Source organism: Narcine bancroftii, chromosome 1, assembly GCF_036971445.1.
Source record: "Narcine bancroftii isolate sNarBan1 chromosome 1, sNarBan1.hap1, whole genome shotgun sequence".
Lineage (NCBI taxonomy): Eukaryota > Metazoa > Chordata > Chondrichthyes > Torpediniformes > Narcinidae > Narcine > Narcine bancroftii.
In genome coordinates, this window is record NC_091469.1 from 82,467,518 (window position 1) to 82,490,179 (window position 22,662).

The following is a 22,662-nucleotide window of genomic DNA, read 5'->3' on the forward strand; positions in this document are numbered from 1 at the left end:
CTCCTGTTTGCATGACCGTGCCTCATATTCATCCTGGACACAAACATGAGTGCTACAAGGGAAAGCCTGGGAGCTTCCAGGAGAATAATGAGAGGGGCCTATGAAATATTTTTTTCAGGAAAGACATTTAAGGATCCCTGCCAACACCCTGCTCCCCACTTCTCCCCCTCCACCACTACTCCCAATTCCTCTCCTCTGTAATGAGTATTGGCCTAGTAGGACATACTCTGCTCATTCTCTTGCAAAGCCACCTCCCAACCTCCCTCTTTCCCTGCTCCCTTTCCCATCAATCTTCCTCTCAAAATAGGCTAGGAAAGGGGAAAGCATGACTGTTTCAAGAACAAAGAACAATTGGACTGTGGCTGCCAGAAGTAATTGAGTTTCCGTATCGAGGTTTGATCATACTGCCCTCATTTATTACTGTGTTACATACAGCAAAGGAGAAACATTGAAGCTTCTCCAGTACAAACCACAGAGCTGGGAAATTCAGAATTAGGATCTCACAGTGATACCATTGACAGGTGTAATTACAGTCAGAGTTGTCAAGTCCCATATCTTTATAATATAGGTCACTGAACAGTGACACTGAGCAACATCTTCAGCTGATTTATTCCTCCTCAATTTTTCCACCATATTTGCTAATGTTACAACTATGAGTGCATTCATTATTTCAGGTCCATACTCTGAACACCACAGAATTTAGTAAAAACAAATCTGAACAATTAAATGTAACACTAATTTAATTCTTTCAGTACAACAAACAGGTTTAATTGTTTAGGTGACATGAGATTCAAAAATTCAAAGCTCTCATTATATAAACCTATCCAAGATTGGTGTGGTGCGGTCTATCTTCCTAGGGTGTTTATTTGTACAAGAAATATCCATTGTAACTTGCTTTTAGCCAATACAATCTCCGTTTCTTTGTAAGTTGTGCCAACAGTTGTAATGGGAAGTAACAATCAGGGGAAAGGAAGAAGACAGTTAATGGTTTCATGACAGAAAAAAGTGTTAAATCAGGAAGCCAAATTTAGTGATATGATTAGACAGAAATGGCAGAGCAAGAACATGAATCGTTTTAGTCTTTTTAATTATTAATCATTAGTATTCTGATTGACAGGTGTTGATTCACATCACAGGGATTTTGAATGCCTTGAGATTCTGATTTAATTGAGCTCCTGGAAGTGGCAGGAACCATCTACAATATCTTTTGCAATTCAGCCTTGCCCTGCTACCCTTTTCTATTGCTCTTGGATCTAACCGTCACCCTGAACTCAGCACTCACACTACCTCGTTGTTCTACATACATTTAGAAGCATTGTGTTGATTTGTGTGAATTTTTTTTCAGTGAATCTTAGTGTTTTGCTACAATATTTTTTGACATACAGGTTTACCCCGCTTTACAAAACTAGTGTTCCTATGGAACATTTCATAAGCTGAAATGGCATAAAGCTAAGAAGCAATTACTATTGATTTCTATGGGAAAATATTTTGTCCCAAAATATAACTTGCCTTCTGTCTATCCATCCCATAGGATGATGATGGTTCCTTTCAGCCAGTTTGTGGGGTTTAATAGGATACCCCACTCCTCATAAAGGAAAAATGTGTGCGAGAATGGATTTTGGGTGAGTAGGGGGCTGCACAGGTCCAGGCCTATCCTCTCAACATCCCCTCCTGGATCCAGTGGCAAGTTTTATTGAAGTGAATGGCCAGACCCAGCTTCGATGTACGGGATGGTCTTTCTGCACTTCACGGCACGTGTTTGCTAGATGGCCGTTGTCCCCATGAGAGGGGTTCGTCTGCCCTTTGACAAGTCTTGTTTTTCATCCTGCAGTGTGTCTATCCACCCTCTGCACCAGGCAGTTCTGGTGGGAAAGCCAGTTGAGTCACCGAACACCTGACCATGTGACAGGTAGTACTGGGTTACATGGTACCGTTGTTCACTCAGCAAATCATACCTTACCAAATCAGGCCTAATAACACATAAAAACTAAAATAACACTAACATTTGTTAAAAGCAGGAATGAAATGATAAATACTCAGCCTATAAAGTAGAAATAATATATGTACAGTGCAGTTAGGCTGAGTCTTCGGAGGTTGGGGTGGTGGGAAGCACAGGAGACTGGGATGGAGGAGAGAGGGGAAGAGCTGCTCGGCATGCGTACACAGCTTCTATAACGGCTCGCTGCTTTTGTTAAAATGAAAATCTTTTTCATAAAAGTGAACATATGTTTCTTCATAAAAGCAAATTTGTGTATTTGTAAAGCGGGGTATACCTGTATCAAGAAAACATTGCACAAAATGGCTTAACATCAAATGACATTTTGGTCAGTTTTTATGGAGCTTCATTTTTTGATTGGAATATTTGTGGCATAATGTGGGAACCTTAAATCCAATAAGTTTAAAACAACACTACTCCCTGCAGCAGGGCTTTAAATTTTACTTCGAAAACTTTAAATAGCAAACTGCAATTTGTTGCTGCTAAATATACCTTAACAAAGGTATTGACACTACAGTTGCATTACTTGTAAAGGAGTGTTTCCATCAGTTCTATTTACATCAAAACCAAAGTGAAGCTGAGGTAAAGGAGAAGGAGAGGAAAATTTCAGAGAGCATTAAGCTGCCCTCTATATTTTATCAAATCAGTTTATGTGTATTGCACAAAATTATACTGAGAGCCATTTACATGTGGAATTACATCCCAAGGCTCTTCCAGCAATGCATGCCATAAAGTGCGACAGACAAGGGAAGCAAACGTTTTCCTAAAACCTCTTTACAGTAAAGAAGCTCTTGACAATCAAGAAATCAGAAACTAATTCCTATAGATCAACTCTTTCATTGCAACCAAGTCCTCCAGATGTACTGCCCCTCCTCCCATTAGCCCAAAGGCTGGATACATTGTTCCAGAACATTCCACGTGCCTTTCGTACAAACACTGCATACTGTCCCCATTGTGGAAACTGACTTTCCCTTTGTCATAGTCCAAGCAAATGCCAATGCGATTGGGCACAGTGAGATAGCGGGCACAAGAATCTGTGCATGAGGTGGAAGGACTTTTTGGGAGGAAGAACTTCCTCATTCCTATGGTAACAAAAGTGAAAGGCTGGGAGTGTTCCAAAGCGGTATCTTCGCTCCCACTGTCGTGTCCACTGTCATGGTCATACCTACGTAAAACAAGAACTTATGTTAGAGAAGAGGGAAATAAGCCAATAAAAATCACTGAAATCCAGCTTTCAGAATTGCAAACCGAGTTTATCATTACCACTGTCTCATCCAAAACAGTGACTATTACTCAACCCCAATGACAGGCCTGTCTGAAATCTGCTTCTGACAGGCCAAGGGAATCCAGGGATCTTCATGACTCTACCTGACCTTTCTCAGGCAAGAAATGGGCAAGGTAAATCATTTCTAATCTCTTCCAATTCCACCGGCAGTCTGAGGGAGAGACTCTAAATGCACTTAACAAAAAATACAAGGCATCCCACTATTTACATATTTGTACAATAGCAATAAAACAGGTGATAAACCACAGCCTGTTTACACTCTCTCAGTTAATGCGGTAGGTAAAATAATTTTGGCAGAATATAAAATGGCCTGCGAATTAGCAGCCTTGTCTCACCCTTCAATTTCACCTCCCAAAATTCAAAATCAAAATAGGCTCTTCAATTTTCATTTAACCTTATGATGCTCAACTCTATGAGCAATATTAGTAAAATAAACAGATGTGGAGGCTAACCACGAGGCAGGTAAACCAACCCCGCTTGTAAGCCACGCGGCGGGGCAGCCGGCCAAAATGGTGCCATCGGGGCTTTTCCCTTCCTCCCAGCACGGGGCTCAGAAGCCTGCGCTGGGGGACCACGTGATGCCTGGGTGATGTCAGCGCCCTCCAGTGCAGCTCTCAGCCAGGTTCGGGCTGGGAGCATAAGTGCAACGTATAATAAACTAATCTGCTCACTGAGCTCAACCCGTCTGATTGTGTGCGTTCTTTCAGGAGCGGTGTAGCTGCCGCTACACAGACAATAAAAGCATTTTCAATTGGTAGAAAATGGTTAAATCTTGTGATAACTAAACACTCTTTGCCAGTGTTCAAAGAACTGGAGGGAATGAACGGACCAGGTAGCATCCATGGGTTGAATAGTCAGTAAACATTTCAGGCCAGGATCCTTGATTGAAACAGGATAAAGGCTCCTGAACTGGAACTTGGACAGATCATTTGTACCCACGGATAATGCCTGACCCCTTCAATCCCTCCAACTTCCCTTTGATCACTCTAGATTCCTGCAACTCCACCATTTTTCTCAGCTATAAAGCTAAGTCCTTTTTGAACATTATCACTGTAAGGCCCTTTCAAATTGCGATATAAAATTAGGTTATCCGGGAAATTTGCCCGGTTAGTGCCCCAGTTACACAGCAGTTTGTAAGTGTCTGACCCGGTCAACCCCGTTGGAACCCAACCGGGTCCCTGACCTACCTCAGAGGTGATCAAGGAACCCAGTCAAACTTATTGAATCTGCTACCATCACCCTTTGAGACATAGCATTCCAGTTCACAGGAGCCACAGCATAAAAAGCTTTGTCCTCAGCTTGCCTCTGGTTCTTTTGCTAATCATATCAACCTTCCTGCCAGTTTTCCTCAACTTATTTCATCAAAATCAGTCATCATTTTGAACATGTCCATTATATCTCCCCTGAATCCATTTGCTCAAAGGAAAATCTTACTCATCTTTCATAATTTCAAAACTCCTTTTAAACATTCCTGAACCCTTTTTCTGCTCAAGAATAATTCCAGTTTCTCCTTCCTTGATATACAATGTCATTTCCTTAGGCTGATAAATTTCTTTGCATCCCAGAATACAATCAACTACTTAATATAACATTCAAGCTGACTTGCAAGCTTAACATAACTAGCTTTTGCAATTGATGCCTCTTCTTGAAAAACTCAGCATCCCCATGCACTTTGGATTACAGTATAATCAAGCTGTCATCTTGAAAGATTTGAGTATGTGGACCTTCAGAATTGTACAGTTTATTGCTTCACAAAGATAAAGACCCATGGTTATGTATCTTTATCTTTGCTATATAAAGTACACTGTTTGACCAGCTGAGTTTCTTCAGCATTTTGTTTTTACTTCAACCATGACATCATAAAGTACATGAGGTAGCCATGGGTACCCGCCAGGAAATGAACTATGAGTTGCAGCTGGAAATACAATGGGCATGTCACAAAATAATTATGGGGGATTTTAACATGACAGGGGATCGGGAAGGACAGGAAATTACTGGATCCAAGGAGAGAGAGTTTGTAGAAAACCTAAGAGATGGCTTTTTTGAACAGCTTGTAGAGAAGCCCAGTTTTGGATTGGGTCATGTGCAATGAGCCTGAGGTCATAGGGGAGTTAAAGGTCGTAGAACCTCTAGGAAGCAGTGATCATGACGTGGTTGAACTTAATTTCAAATTTGAAAAGGAAAAAAATGTTATCAGATGTATCAATTTTTCAGTGGAATAAAGGAAATTACAGTGGTATGAGAAAGGAACTGGCTCAAGTCAAATGGAAAAGCAAACTGGTTGGAGGAACAGAGCAAGATTGAAATATATTTTTGCAAGTAATAAAAAGCACACAGGATAGATATATTCCAAGGAAAAGGAAGTTTGTCAAAGGAAAAATAGTAACAATGTGGCTAACAAAAGGGGTGAAGGGTAAGATAAAAAGCAAAGGGTGCTAGAATTAGTGGGAAATCAGAGGACTGGAATTCCTTTAGAAATTTACAGAAAGAGACAAAGAAAGTCATTTGGAAAGAAAAGATGAGTTTTGCAAGGAGATTGCCAAACAATATAAAAAAATACTAAGAGTTTAAAAAAATATATAGAGACATGTGTTGACATAGGACCGATTGGAAATGATGCTGGAGAAATTGTGATATTTACAAAAGTGTAGCAGAAGAACTAAGTCAATATTTTACATCAGACTTCACTGTGGAAGACATTTCTAATATCCCTGACAGACAGAGGCTTTAGGGAGTAGAGTTAGATACAGTTAAGATCACTAGAGAAATTGTGCTAGGAAAACTGAATGGATTAAATATTGACAAATCTCCCGGACCGGATGAGGTGCACCCACAGGTTCTGAAAGAGGTGTCTTTGGAGATTGTGGACCCATTGGCGATGATCTTCCAGAAATCAATAGATCGTGGAGAGATTCCAGAGGATTGCAAGGTTGCAAATGTGGTTCTGCTGTTTAAGAAAAGTAGGAGAAAGAAAAAAGGAAACTATAGGCCTATTAGTCTGTCATCAGTGGTTTGGAAGATATTAGAGTTGATCGTCAAGGACGAGGTTATGAAATACCTGGAGATGCATGAAACGATAGGACCAAGTCAGCATGGTTCTTTTAAAGGGTAGATCCTGCCTGACCAATCTATTAAGAATTTTTTGAAGAAATCTCAAGAAGGATAGTCAAAGGGGAGGCTATGGGGTGGGGGGGGAAAGGTGGGCTGTGGATTTTTAAAAGGCTTTTGATAAGGTGCCGCATGTTAGACTGCTAAATGAGAGCCCATGGAATTATAGGGATGATATTAGACTGGAGAGAAAATTGGCTGATAGGCAGGAACCAAAGGGTTGAAATTAAGGGAACCAGTTCAGGATGGCTGCCTGTAACAAGTGGTGGTCCACAGGAGTCGGACTTGGGGCTGCTGCTGTTTACAATTTATATTAATGATTTGGATTATGGAATGAATGGTTTTGTGGCCAAATTTGCAGATGACACCAAGATAGGTGACGGAGCAGGAAGTGTTGGAGAAACTGTAAAGTTGCAGAAGGATATAAATAGATTAGGACACTGGGTAAAAATATAGCAGATGAGATACAACATTGAGAAATGTATGGTTCTACATTTTGGCAGTGGAAATAAACAGGCAAAATACCATCTGGATGGGGAGAAAATTCAAACCTCGGAAGTGCAAAGGGACCTGGATGTCCTTATGCAGGGAAACCTAACAGTTAATGACTAGATGAGATTGGTAGTGAAGAAAGTGAATGCTATGCTGGCATTCATTTCAAGAGGAATAGTGTATGAGTAAAGAGGTGTTGATGAGGCTCTATGGGGTACTAGTGATCCCTCATATGGAGTACTGTGTGCAGTTTTGGGCCCCCTATCTTAGAAATGAAATGATGTTGTTGGAGAGGGTGCAGAGGAGATTTACTTGGATGATTCCTGGAATGCAAGGGATAATATATGAGGAATGTTTGGCAGCACTTGGAATATAGAAGAATGAGAGGGGATCTCATAGAGACATTTTGAATTTTGAAAGGTTTTGACAGAGTGGATGTAGATAAGATGTTTCCCTTGCTAGATTAATCAAGTTATCCATTTAAAACAGAGATGAGGATGAAGTTCTTTAGTCAGAGGGTCGTGGATCTGTGGAACTCACTGCCGCATACAGCGGTGAAGGCCAGATCATTGGGAGAATTTAAACAGGAAATTAGTAAGAGTATCAAGGGATCTGGGGAAAAGGCTGGAAATTGGAACTAGATGCGACCATAGTTCAGCTTAGTGTAGAGTCATGGAACAGACTCAATGGGCCTGGTGGCCTGCTTCGGTTCCTTTATCTTGTGATCTTGTGATCTAACTCCTGATGCAGCAGCAGGGGTACAGTGCTGCCGGAGCTCACCAGAGCAGACAGAGGAGGGGGGGGGAGGGGCGACAGGTGCCCGGAGCGAAGGGGGAAGAATGGACATCTGGGGACGAGTGGGGGGGGTGGGGGTGAGGGATAGGTGGGGGCTGTCAATATAATTGTTTTTCATTTTGGTGCTGATGTCACGAAGCTTACCCAAGTAAGCTATTTGTCTCTTCACACTGCCAGAAGGTGAACTCAGCTGGGCTCTGAGACTACCTCCGACCTAGATCTCGGAGTCTGGTCTATTTTGACTGGCCCTGCCCGGTCCGACCTTTTCACAATTTGGGTTTCCCAGGTAGGTAATGGGTCAAATTTCCCAGTTTACCCACTTATTGACTGCATTGTGAAAATGCCTATTACACTTGGCTTTCAAAACAGCTATTTTAATTTCCCAATTAGAAAACCCCACCACCTTTTTTGAAACTAATCTTACAATTGACATTTATTTCATAAATGTTGCCTTGGGGAATGATTCCCATGAGATTCGCCTGATCTCCCATCTGAACCACAAAGGGTTGATGTGAATGACCTGCCATTTGTTGCCTGTTCTTTTCCTTTAGAGTTGGCGTGGCAAAGAAGACAAAAGCCTGGAGAAATTCCATCTATATACTGGCTGCAAGATTCAACATACTTGTACAAACAGATCCAGAAAATGTTTGGAACCAATATTTAAGGCACGCAGAGTGAATATGTAGTGTGATGCAAACCTGGGACTGTTGATATCACGCGGACTGTGAAACCACTCCTGCAGCTTTGTATCAGACACAACGCCTACTTTAACCAGGTAGGAAGATACATCCACTCGGAAGGCCCAGTAGAATTTCCCTTTTGTTATTCCATTGTCCCCTGTGATGAAATTCAGAGACGTGTAACTGCCAGCCATTATCCGTTCTGCACCGAGCAACATTGGAAGTCCTGCCACACTTTCCACCGAGTCTCTCTGCTTGCTGAGTATCAGGTGGTCACTGTTATAGCCACAATTCTCATCGAATAAAAACCTAAAAACTATATTGAGAAAAGAGAAATGATCAGAATCATAAGGTTATTTTATATTCCTATTGAAAGGCAGAATAAAATGAGTAGTTTTGAGTGATTTCTGAATTTGTGTATCAAGGTTTCATTATCAATCTGTGCTCTTATTCCCAATTGACTTTGTATTCTCTATTGTTCTCCCACCCCTTGGAACCACTCCACTTAGAGGCTGTGGCTTTAGCAGTCGAGACCCTGATGACGTCCAATGAAAAAAATAAGTTTGGTGCTTTCCTAATTCTGGAAGTGTCACAGACCTGAAACATTAAGTGCTTCTCTTTTGATAGATGTTGCCTGACCTGCTGAGCTTTTCAAGCATTTTTTTCTGTTTTATTGCAGGTTTTCATCATCTGCAAGTTTTTTTAAAAAAATTTTGATGGCCATGTATCATATGCAGAAAAAAAATAGAATTTCCTGAAATATGCTGTTTGCATGTGATGTACCGATTAGATTGAGTTCCTGGGTTATCAATGAATGGACTTTGTAACCCCCTACATTCAGCAGAAGCATACACTTATTTGAGGGTCTTGTCCTGTTATAAGAAGCAGCTTCACAAATAGTAACATGATTTTATTTTATAGGCCTTACTTAGAGCTGCTTTTCTTTTCACATTGTTGTTGTAATGTTTGTAACAGGTCCTTTCTGCCCACAAGCCCGTGCCACCAAATTACACCCAATTAAATAATTTAGTAAGACACTAAAGTAAATATGAAAATTAAAAACAAATATTAAAAACATGTGCATAATAAAACTTGCAGATTTTTTCTCATCTCTGAGGGGTTTTTTTTCAGAAATGGAAAATAAACAGGCTTGTAAGTAATTCCTGGGCTGTTTCCCACCAGTAGCAATGGATTCAGATTATATAAGAGTTATGCAGTGATTGCAGAGGCCATTAACTCAGAAGCATGGAGCTGAAGTGACCCATTTCTGCTGGGATGGTCTGTATATTTTCAGGGCCGTTATACCTCTTATAATTGATTAAGTAAAAGAAATCCTTGAGAAATAAACAGACATTTCTGTTTCTGTCTAAACACATTTCACAAAAAATCTGTAACATGACTTGCCAAATACTTGCATATTTTAACTGAGGTAAACTACTTTTCAATTTGTCTTATGCCATGCTCGTGAAATATAAATTGTTATACTGGACATTCATTACCCTTTTATCTGTAATACCCACAGTACTACTGTCCTCCTACACATCAGTGCAACTCACACCTCAACCCTTTGGAACACCATCTAATGGCCTGGAAACTATTCCTTTTGCCTTGCACACTAAATGTGAAATCAAAGCATAAATCTACCTGTTTCCACCACTTGCAACAATAATGTACTGTTTTCAAATTAAACATCAGCACAGGGAGCACAAATTTACACTGACCCTGCTAGTAATGTTAACCAAGTGACCTGCCCTGTCATGGAATTTGGCTGCTGAATTCACATTCAAAAGCTAATCATATTGTGTTCGCTCCTGCATTCATCGAACTGCAGCACTAATGGCTCGTTTTTATTCCCTTCTAATGATGGATTAATTTTTAAAGGCCATTGAATATAGTTGCACCTAATTATGGAATTAATTGGGAACAATATTTCATTTTTTTGTTAACTGCAGATGTACTGTTCTATTAGAAGGCATCCATTCTTGCTGCAGATGCACACAAGGATCACCTGCCTATGCATCTCCACCCATTGGGAACTCATTGAAAAGCCAGTCTAATCCTCACCAATGAAGCCTTCTCAGGGCTCACTGGGCAGAAGATACCACCCTCAAAACAGCTGGAAAGTATTTGGCGGATGACTAAATTTCACCCAAACTCGAACAATTTATATCTATGTAAAGACATGTCACCCCTTGTAGCCATTGCCTGCATTGAAATCAATGGTGGGCAACTCCCTTTCCTGGGTGTAACCTAATGAATGGGATTCCAGCTGGGGGACCACATCACACTCCGCTGCTGACTCAGAAGGTGGCCAGCAATGGTGTATGGTCAAATGAATGGTGGCAAGCAATTAGCAACAAGTTCAGGACTTGCACGTTGCCAAGACAATCTACTGGAAGAATTCAATGGTGGATGTTTTGAACTACCTGAAACTCTTCACCAGAAGTTGACTCAAAAACTCTCCCTGATGAAGAGTTTGGGTTCTAAACATCGACCATTGTTTCTCTCCCACAGATGCTGGTCGACCCACTGAATTCCTCCGGCAGAATGCATTTGGCTTCATCATTCAATAGCTGCAGTCTCCTGTGTGTCTTCATGATGTACACATTTTTTGTACATGCACGGAAATCCCAAATGCTGGCACTGGGAGGGGAAATGTCAGCTAGAAAAAGCAGCATTCTTTCATCAAAATCCACCATGTATATGTCAACCTGCCAATACATGGACATTTTAACTTTTGGAACGGCCTCAGTTGTGGAGAAACTCGTGGCCTCCCTGCCTGTCTAGAATATTGTGGGTGGTCATGTAGCCTCCCTGTCTGAAACTTATTTGGAAGTCACATCACATGTCATCAAGCTTGGACTCCAGCCACCCATTCATGCACACCTTGCTGCAGGCTCAATTAAATTACCTCGGGTCATTATTGGCTAGGCGCCCAGATCAAAACTGTATAAAACATCGATGCATAACACATTTCTTTCTCTCTGCCTTATGGTTGAAGCCCCAGTCATTGTTCCACGCCAGGTTGCTACTGTGGACATCACTGGAAGTGCCGCAGGTAAGGTGCGCACTACACTTAAGCTGAGCCGTAGTACTGCAATAGATCAGTGCTTGCAGAGAGCCCACCACCCCACCCCCCACCCGCACTTGGTTCAGGGAAGTGGGACTGTGCGTTTAAGTCCCTGTGTCCCTGTCTTGTTAGAGTGTGTTAGTAACCATATATTACTTAATAATGAGCCACACCCCAGGTTCAGGGATCAGGAGTGTCTGCTGAAGCACCTGTCTGTGAGTGGGTAGAAGATAGGAGACCACTGGCATTGGAGTGCAACCTGGGTCTGATGTGAATGTCTACATAGTTGTTTAGTAATATAGTAATTGAATATTGTTTGTCCTTCTCCTCATTTTTCTCCTGTATGTTCATTAAAGTTACTTGTGTCCAGACTTATCTCTCGTTGAACCTATCGATCCTGACACTTTTCTGAATACTACACCGACAATTATCTTTTTTCAACCAAAACAGATGAGGTGTTTAAGGCATTCATTAGTGTTTTGAGACTGACTTCTTCAAAGTTATTCTTACCACTAGTAAAATGCATTCAAGGCTAAACAATTTTGTAAATATGTGCCATAGAAAAGAGGCACACGTGCACCAATGGGATGAGAATTCAGAACCAATACCACCCTCCAGTATTGTGTGAGCTGGGGTCTAAATCCACTCCTGATTTGGACAGGAACACCCACTGAACCAGTTCTTACTCGCACAGCAACAGATGTCTCTCTAGTTGTTTGCTCCTCCTCGTTTCCACTCAATACCTTGACGTAACTGTGGCTCACATTCTGACTCACAGACATTCACGAAGCTTCATGCTTCTCCAGTCACAACAGGTCATCATTTAATCTGACTCAGATTAAGATTTTAATTCTAATTCCAAAATTTAATATTTGCCAAAAAATGAAATAAAATCCACCTCAAGATACCTATGAGAAGAATATTATTGAAGACTCTTTTCCATTAACTCTTCTGAAAACTACTCTTCCAATGAGTATGAAGTATGAAGAGAACAAAGTGAACATAGACACATATTGAAAGGAGCTTGGAGAACCTGCAATAATGAAAGCACACATTTCCTGGCTCAACTGGCACTGAAGATTCAAAACCACTCATTTGCTGGATCTTCCATCTTAAAATTATCAACTGCTTCAGAAGCAAAACAATTTTATAAATGATCATTTAATAGCTTAAAAATGTAACAATTAACTATACCACTCCTTCTTCCATAGACTTACTTGGAGCAGGTGGAGTATAGAAAGCAACTTCCTTGCTGTAGTCACTGTAACTAAAATTCTTGCATCCCTTCACTCTGAAGAGGTATCTGCTGTTGGAATCAAGGTTGGAGATGACTTTACTTGTTCCACTCACATCCTCAGTAGACTGCCAGGCACAGTCTCCATCTTGATCAAGTTTCCTGTATTCAAGTTTATAGTGATCGGCAGGAGGATTGCCTCTGGGCTGCTGCCAATAGATGATTCCTTCATTATACAGCCGGCTCTGCTGCTGGTCGATAACTGGTGCATCTGGAACTGGAACATTAAGCCCACTTCATTATTGCACAGATCACTCCATTTACCACCAGCACACAAGGGTGGCATTACAATAATTCACCCAGACTACACTGACAGCACTTCCCAAACCACCAAGAAGAACAAATGCAGCGGGTGCATGGTAACCCACTTCCATGTTTCCCCTTAGAAATATTCCTTCATCGCTGCTGAGTTTAAATGTGGGACCACACTTCCCAACACCACTGTGGGAACACCTTTGCTGGAAGGACTGCAACAATTCAAGAAGGTGTCACACCTCCTTAAGAATAATTAGGAATAGGTATTAAATGCTGAGCTTCCCATTGGCACCTACATTTCAGAATAATAAAATATTATTGAACTGCAATTATACACACAAAACCCAAAATAACTTTAAAAATTAAACTTTATGAAACATGTTTATCCATCATTATTGGTTTAATCATTATAAAATTGGAAAAGCAATTTCTAAAGTGCAGGGTTTAAATGTGGATCATAAGAAATAAAAGACATTTCAATTAAAGGTATCTGTAGCTTAGAAAAACACAATCAGTATTTGTCAGACAGAACAAATGCAACTAGTTTTAGAAGATCAATGAATGCTCATGGATTTTAAAAAAGTTCAACACAGAGCTCCCTTTCAGTTTGTGCCAATATTTCAGTGAGCACATTACTAAGTGATGCAGTAATAATCAGTTCTGACAATAAACATCTCAGATTTAATTCTTTGTTTGCACCGAGTTCCCTGTAAAATGGATTCTTAATGAGCTGGGGAGAAAGAAAAATCTCACATCTCGTGACTATCTGATGAGCAAGATGGCAATAGGGCAGATTCAGTCATTTACTTTTATATTCTGTCAATAGTATTTTTACCCTGATCAGTATATCAGGGGGTTTTCCTCCATTTCCCTTCCCTAAAAGCACAATATTTGTAAGGCAAGTGAGTTTATGCAGGGTGCAGCCTAGGGGTGGAAGTGGAGGTTGGTAAAAAAGGGACATTTAAATAACTCTTGGATAGGCACAAGGATGTAAGAAAACTCGAGGTTTATGGGTGTGAGGTAGGGAAGATTTAGATTGTTGAATAGGTTTATACAGGTCAGCACCACATCATGGGCTGATATTGTGCTATAATACTCAATGTTCAGAACAAGTATTAGCAATACAATGGGCAATTGCCACTTACACACCACAGCATGGACAATCAAGTTCAAACAGTGTTTAAGTTAACAAGCATCTCGGGGGGGGGGGGGGGGCACAAAATCAGGACTATTGCTTGATCTTTATACTCATAGAATAATTCAAGTCCACTCATGGCAGGAGCTAGTCTTCCCTGGTAGGTTAATGGTTAAAGGGGCTGTCTCTACTTGAGCGACAACCAGCGATTTCAGCACTCCTTTCCACTGCCTTATTGGTAATTAAACAAAGACCTGCCACATCTTTACCTGGCTTCACCTCTGCAATCATCTCTTTTCACCCTTTCTTCTCATATCAATTAGCCTTTGATCCCTTAATCTACTCAATTCAATAAACCCCCCTCCTCCTGCCCAGTCATCTCACTCTTTCATTTGCCAGTCCCCTCCTTAACCTAGCCTAATCTCCAGTCTTCAGCACACATATCACATGATCACTCTTGTTCTTCTCCTACTACTCCAATCTTCCACATCTTTCCCCAATGATCTCATCCAAACCTAGCCTGGAACCTTTCCCACACAGAGGTGGGTGATGCCAAAGGCAAAGCCAACCATACAGTTTACACATAAAGCTGGAATTGATGGTGATACCACATACAACTTTTTGGACATCATGGTATTTATGTTGTGGGCTCTTTTAAATCTGGAGTGGAACACTCATTCAGCACTGTTTCAAGACATGAAAACAAGAGTTATCAAATTACCAACCACCCTTGTCTTGGAAGAACCATCACTTCTGCTATGTTTGCTTATGGGGACAAATACTCCATTGTCTCTGCTGTAACATTGGTAACACAGCAGAAAATTTACACACAAGCCAGCAATCAACAGCAAGAGATAATGATCAAAGAAACCAAAACAAATTACAAAGGATGCTGGAGATTTTTAAAAAACCAGAAAATATTCAAAACCCTCAGAAAGACAGGGGCAGCTGTGAAGAGAGAAACAGAATTTGCATTTCAGGTTATTGACCTGTTTCAGGATCTCATATTAGCCAGGCAACAATAACTTAATATTTCAAAGGATCTTCCAACTATGTTCATCAGTCATGTGAAGAATTTGGACTCTGAAATGTCACTTTACAACAGAATGGATATTTCTACAATTTGAATATCAAATATATTAAGAAACTCAGAAGCTACCATTGGTCTTTAAGTGTAACTTAAGAGATTGACTCCAGTCCATTGATATTTTTTAAACAATCAATTCTGTGCTATATGAGAGATATTCAGACACAAAGTGCAGCTAAGTAACATTCTGCCTCAGCAGCAGCTGTTTCCATGGAGACTGATTCTGGCCTAAAAGCTCCATATATCATCACTCTTAATTTAGTTATTGATCTATTACATGTAAAATGAAGCTAGCTAATAAGCTACTTACAGAATGCTAGAGCCTTTTCCAATATCAATGCAACTGATGATCATGTTTATTTCATTGGAACCCTTCTCCATTAACAATGGCGTGAAGCAAGGCTGTGTTCTCGCACCAACCCTCTTTTCAATCTTCTTCAGCATGATGCTGAACCAAGCCATGAAAGACCCCAACAATGAAGACGCTGTTTACATCCGGTACCGCACGGATGGCAGTCTCTTCAATCTGAGGCGCCTGCAAGCTCACACCAAGACACAAGAGAAACTTGTCCGTGAACTACTCTTTGCAGATGATGCCGCTTTAGTTGCCCATTCAGAGCCAGCTCTTCAGCGCTTGACGTCCTGCTTTGCGGAAACTGCCAAAATGTTTGGCCTGGAAGTCAGCCTGAAGAAAACTGAGGTCCTCCATCAGCCAGCTCCCCACCATGACTACCAGCCCCCCCACATCTCCATCGGGCACACAAAACTCAAAACGGTCAACCAGTTTACCTATCTCGGCTGCACCATTTCATCAGATGCAAGGATCGACAATGAGATAGACAACAGACTCGCCAAGGCAAATAGCGCCTTTGGAAGACTACACAAAAGAGTCTGGAAAAACAACCAACTGAAAAACCTCACAAAGATAAGCGTATACAGAGCCGTTGTCATACCCACACTCCTGTTCGGCTCCGAATCATGGGTCCTCTACCGGCACCACCTACGGCTCCTAGAACGCTTCCACCAGCGTTGTCTCCGCTCCATCCTCAACATCCATTGGAGCGCTCACACCCCTAACGTCGAGGTACTCGAGATGGCAGAGGTCGACAGCATCGAGTCCACGCTGCTGAAGATCCAGCTGCGCTGGATGGGTCACGTCTCCAGAATGGAAGACCATCGCCTTCCCAAGATCGTATTATATGGCGAGCTCTCCACTGGCCACCGTGACAGAGGTGCACCAAAGAAAAGGTACAAGGACTGCCTAAAGAAATCTCTTGGTGCCTGCCACATTGACCACCGCCAGTGGGCTGATAACGCCTCAAACCGTGCATCTTGGCGCCTCACAGTTTGGCGGGCAGCAGCCTCCTTTGAAGAAGACCGCAGAGCCCACCTCACTGACAAAAGGCAAAGGAGGAAAAACCCAACACCCAACCCCAACCAACCAATTTTCCCTTGCAACCGCTGCAATCGTGTCTGCCTGTCCCGCATCGGACTGGTCAGCCACAAACGAGCCTGCAGCTGACGTGGACTTTTTACCCCCTCCATAAATCTTCGTCCGCGAAGCCAAGCCAAAGAAGACCAAACACAGATGATTTATTATTTTGACCAAGCCTACAGCAAGAATGTATTTAACCCAGTGGTTCTCAACCTTTTTATTTCCACTCGCATACCACTTTAAGTATTCCCTATGCCGAGGTGCTCTGTGATTAGTAAGGGATTGCTTAAGGTGGTATGTGGGTGAAAGAAAAAGATTGAAAACCACTGTTTTAATCGCACCTAATTGATTTGTTGTGTACACTGTTTCATAATTCCAAAGGAAATGGGCCAATGACAATTTTTCTCAAGCAAAATATTTCAGTAACAATTGGGTCTTGAGCAGTGATTCTTAACCTTCCCTTCCCACTCCCATTCCACCTTAAGCAATCCCTTACCGATCACAGAGCATTTATGGCATAGGGATTACTCAAAGTGGTATCTGAGTAGAAAGAAAAAGGTAGAGACCTACTGATTTAACCCAAGATAACACTGGACAACAACTTTATTCAAAAGGTTTGCTTTCTGAAAAAGAATGGAGATTCTGATAGACAATTTCAAGCTGAACACAAAGATATTTTCAGATTTGCTGTATCATGCAGGAAGTTGGAGAATCATTAAATTAACTTTTATTGAATTTAATATGTTTAATCACATAATGATGCTGAGCCAAGCTCTCAGGTAGGCTGCACATGTTGCACAACAAATGTGAGGGGCCCAGGGTTTTTCTTGGTCACCAACTTTACAACCAAAATAGAGCTCATAGGTTTTCTTAATAGTGCAGTCATGCTGCATCTTTGAGCCTTAAACATATACTCACCACAAATGTAACTGAATTTATCACACCTGTTACGATATTGATAAGTCATTTCTGCTATACTGAATCTTCCTGAAGATTCCTGTTAAGTACACTCACTATGTTATTGCCTGAAGAACATGAGCATCAACATGCCTTCAGTTAATATCAATGTAACGCACAGCATTTGTTTATGTGAGCTGATTTTATAGCATGTCTGCAACTATCCAGGCCTAAGAAAACATTTGCATAGCACCTGCACTGAGTGCATGCCCAGGCATCTGGGACTGACCAAAACAGCTGGCTTTGTAGTCAACTTAAAATATAACCAGAAATTACAAAAATAGGTTATATCTGAAAAATGGTACGTGATAGGAACATTTTAAGGCAATTTTCAAATCCATAAAATACACTCATAAGTGTTCAGAAAGAAAAATCTTCATTGTCCAGTGTAATCAAACACCAAGAAGATCGACAGCGGAGTAGCCTTACCAAGCAAAATGGACTGAATTTTCTATCCCACCATGCCACAAGGAAGCACTGAACTTCAAAAAGAAAAAAAGAAAAAAAACTATAAGCTGAATGTTCTGTGAAATAATTAATTCAAGCAAGGCCACAAACAAGGCCTTAAGATTAATTTCCTGCTTTTTCCAAGCGTCTTCTATGATATGATTGTCCACAGATTTTTTCCAGTCGACAATAAATGTTCATCAGAGCAATAAATTGTTAATGAGCTCAGAGTTCACTCCTGCCAAGTACCCTGTGAAAATTGATCACATGGATTACACTATTCCTCCTTACCTGCTGACTTGCTATCTGTGGATACAAGTATTACAAGGTCGTCCTAAACCCCTTCTCAAATTTCTTCCAACGAGTATATCTCTCTATACATTAAGCAACCAAGCTATGAATGTATATAAATTTCTTTGATATTCATAAATACTGAAAGATATTCAAATATTTTTAAAAACATTTAAATTAAAAAGATAAATAATCAAAAATTCTAGAAAACGTTCAAACTCTCAATTACATCAAAAGCATTGCAATTAACTGAAACCTAGAGAGATGAATGGAATTGTTGAACCTGTGACAAGTCTAATATTACACATATTCAGCACCCAGATTTTCCCTGGGATATGGTTGAATTCAGTGCTCCATCTCTGGACTCAATTACTTGCTACTGTTTTGTCCAATAACAAAATATCAACAAATAGCACTTAAATGGTAATTGCCTTAATGGTCCTCAGAAGGAGTTCAAATGTCAAAACTGGTAAAATTGGTCAGCATTGCTGCTGTAATTCCATTATTGGTCTTGTGGTGGCACTACATCCTCACTGCTGCTGTAAGGCTATATCATTCATAGAGTCTCAAGGTGCGGCATGGGAATATTTTAGAGGGGAGTAGGAATATTTTGGGCTATAATTAAAAAGTTGGTTTGAAAAATAAACTCGTTATGTTGGTGTGAAAGAGTGACTTGGCAACACCGTCACTACAACTCAATTGTGGTAACTTCCAAGTAAAATCATTTTGTTCTTTTTATTTTCATAACGTGTTTTTGCTCTTCCGATATTTCTGTTGTTTCTCCATTGTGTCTCTCATTTTAACTTTTGTTATCCTTGGTTAACATTATAACTATATTTTTTTCTGTTCGGTCTTATTATCATCCATTCCAAATTATCTCAACAATCATGTTTCCGTCCATAACCCTTTACTTTTTCAGTTCAGTAGTGAGCGAGACCTGTATCTGTATGTATCTTTGTGCACTAGCGTATTGATGGGGGGCAATCTGCCCCAAACACCAGCCTGAGGGGGACACCAAAATCAAAAAGAAAATGGAAGTAAAGCACGAGGCTAGCCCAGTTTTGATGCCAGAAACTGCACTAGTGTTTTTAAAAAAATTTTTTGGGGTCAGTATTTTTCCTTTGATTTGATCATTACTTTTATTACATTTTTCGATTCTAAGACATAATAAAATATTGATTAATCTGTTTCAGGGAACTCGCGCTGTTGTATATTCAAAATGAGCAGACCAAGAAAGCAAAAGGTTCGTCAAAATTCAGTGGAGTTCTTGAAGTTTGGGTTGAGACCTGCTGTACACAATGAACGTGCACATTTTTGCCTATTATGCCAACAGACTTGGACAAATGAAAGCAGGCTGTCTTGAAGCTCATTTGAGGGTAAAACCATGTCAATTCGAAATTCGAATATTTTAAATCACTGCAAGAGAAGTTTGAAAATAGATCAAAAATTACTTTGTTATTCGCTACGCAAACTACAGCCCTGAATCGTACCCTTGAAGCTAACTATGAAATTTCTCTGCTGACAGCAAAGCATGGGAAAAATCATATGACTGTGGAGAATCTGACTAAATCTGCAATATCATTGTTTCTCAAAACAGTTGAATAATAGTACTGTCCGCAATAGAATAAATGACATGGGTCAAGATGTTGAAAAACAGCTTATGAGAAGTTGGAGTCACGAAAGTTCTCAATATAACTGGATGAATCTGCCGTATGGGACAGTGAGGCTCTATTATTGGCATAAGTGAGAAATATTGATCAGGAAAGGTTTCAAGAAGAGATGTTGTTTTGTGAATCAGAAGAAACAACCACTACTGCAGTTGATATCTATAGCAAGCTCAAAAATTATTTGGATGTAAATGAAATACCAAAAGGAATCTTGTGCTGCAGATGGTGCACCTGCTATGATGGGTAAAAAAAGATGTTTAAAATTAATGAAGGATGAAAATCCAAACATGTTGGTTGTGCATGGTGTTATCCACTGAGAAAACTTAGTTGCCAAGAAACTTTCCCTGTTCTGCATGAGATACTGCATTCTGTGATCAAGTGTATCAATGCCATCAAAGCTAATGCCAAATGTGAACATCTGTTTAAGCAGTTTTGTGTCGATAATGATGCAGAACATGTGAGATTATTGCTTCATACTGAAGAATGATGGTTGTCAAAGGGAAACTGCTTCAAAAGTTTTAGGAACTGTTCGATCTCCTCAGCGAGTTTTTGAAGGACAAACCTGAAATGAAGCTCTTGCTAACAACAGATGGCAAAGCTTATGTGAGTTACTTGATGGACATTTTTGAGAAACTAAGTACATTGAACAAACAACTCCAAGAAGCAAATATGACAAAAACACATGACACTTCTAGAATTATGCCAAATAAATATTTCTGCAAGAAATTTCAATCAATTCTTTTGGTTCTGTTACAACCCCAGAGGACCCCAAAACCCAGCAGCAATAGATATTCACCAAGACAAATGGTTACTTAAACAAAAATTGTTTTTAATTATCTTTAAACATGAAAACAGAATCACACTTTAACTTATCACTATTGACTTAACTAACCTAACTTAATACCCTTCTAATTCTAAGTGCACATGTATATAATGTGTGGGTAAGTTCAGAAAAGTTCTTTTCTGGTTGGTTTTTAGAGAGAGATAAGTTGTACGCTGACAACCATAAATGATTCCTTTTTTAAATCAGCCACTTCAGTGTCTTGCCAAAACAAATTGCCACCTCAGGGTTCTCCAGGTGATAACCTCTGTCTTTCAAGTCACAACAGAGTGCCTTTTTGTTTCTCTTATTCCAAGTGAAACATTAGACAGCCAGTCCTCTCCTCTTGCATGAACAACAAGGGCTTTGACCAGGCTGAACTAAAAATTCACAACCTGTCTTCCAAATGGGGTTTTCCATAAGTTTGCCAGCTTGTCCTGTTTCAGTCCCAGATTCTGCTGCTGACTGTGGCACTGAGGAACTGATCTCGGTCTCTCTCTCTTTCTCTCACACACACACACACTCAGAAAGCCTGTTTTACTCTCTCTGCTTGAAAAACCACATGACCCTCTTAGAACAGCAAGTTCCCCTCCAGAAAATCTGTGGCTCCAACAAGCTCTTTCATCTGTTTGCCTTTTTGTAAACAACAATCCATTAGTGAAGTCTCTTGGGCACTCTCCAAAGCTTTTGCAAATACTGTTGGCCCCAATGTGTCTAGCATGAGCAGAGCTCTAGTATTTTAAATATGATCTGCTTTAAAGTGTTTGTATGTGACCTACACTAAAAAAAACCTTTCCCAATTTATCTCCCAAAAACATATCTATATTCTGTCATAGTTGAATAACTGTGAGGTAACTAATGCTGTGACAAACATCATTGTTGACCATTTGAAAATGTTGGTTAATGACTTCAAAGATAGATTTTGTGATTTAAAAGCAATGGATTTTCCCTCTTGGCTAACTCAGCCATTGCTGGTGGAGTATCTGAAGTCCCAGTGTAATATCAAGAGGAGTTATCTGAGTTGCAACATGATGAATCTGTGAAAACTCTGTTCAAAATGAATGGAACCATGATGTGTGCAATGAACTGGGATTCACTGGTAGGGTGTTGTGCTGATGGCTGGCCCCACCTCCCAGCACTGCCTCCATCTGCTCACATATAAACTTGGTTTCCTGCCTAAACCCAGAACCCTTCTGTTGAACCCTACTCTTAGTTATAAGCTAATAAAAGATTTGTTCTCCCTCCAGTCATGAGAGCTTTTATTCGCACTACAATGTGGCTGTCTAACGAGATCGAAAATAAATACCCAAACTCAATTACTTTAGGAAGGGAACTATTGATAAATTTTCCATCATCTTATTTAGTAGAATGTGCCTTCACTGTTGTTAGTGATTTGCTACAAGCTAGAGAAACCAACTGTAAATTACAAAATGTGGAGATTTGAGGTTGAAACTAACAAAATTAGTCCATCGAATCAAAAAAATATCTGCAGCCAGCATCAGGGACAAGCTTCCCAATGAAGTGATGACAATTGTTGAATGTGTGTGTGGTGGTACACCACCGACAGACTGCAGGGGGCAACCTCTGTACCTGCAGGAGTAAGGGGATAGGACAACACCTGGCCGGCTGTCAATCAGTTGGCCTGAATGGATCAAGCCCTACCTGGTCGTGTGTCAATCACCCTCCAGGACATAAGCCTGCGCCGGCCTCACGAGGCCTCACTCAGAGTTGCTGCAGCCATAGCCAGCCTGGCTCTGTGAACGTCTTTGTGGATTAAAGCCTGTTGTACAGTCTTTATCTTTGTGTGTGTCTGATTCTGGCTAACAGTGCACCACAGTGTGTTTGAGA

General features: G+C 40.6%; 1 protein-coding gene and 1 long non-coding RNA gene across 4 annotated transcripts in view; one reads left to right on the top strand and one right to left on the bottom strand.

Annotated features, from left to right (window-relative positions):
* Positions 1-394: 394 nt before the first annotated feature.
* trim36 (tripartite motif containing 36) overlaps positions 395-22,662 on the bottom strand; it is a 127,235-nt gene continuing 104,967 nt past the window's right edge. For both annotated transcript variants that reach the window (XM_069931147.1, XM_069931141.1), the window contains 3 exons: positions 12,644-12,937; positions 8,375-8,672; positions 395-3,161 (listed from right to left, as the gene is read on the bottom strand). In XM_069931147.1, the coding sequence (XP_069787248.1) occupies positions 2,810-3,161; positions 8,375-8,672; positions 12,644-12,937 (944 nt within the window). In that variant the 3' untranslated portion in view covers positions 395-2,809. The remainder of the gene's footprint in view (positions 3,162-8,374; positions 8,673-12,643; positions 12,938-22,662) is intronic.
* LOC138760517 (uncharacterized) lies at positions 5,203-8,760 on the top strand. 2 transcript variants are annotated; one of them, XR_011355677.1, is made up of 3 exons: positions 5,203-6,389; positions 7,854-7,962; positions 8,228-8,760. It is a non-coding gene; the product is annotated as an uncharacterized lncRNA (long non-coding RNA). The 2 variants fall into 2 exon arrangements; XR_011355678.1 differs by having other exon boundaries at positions 5,203-6,210.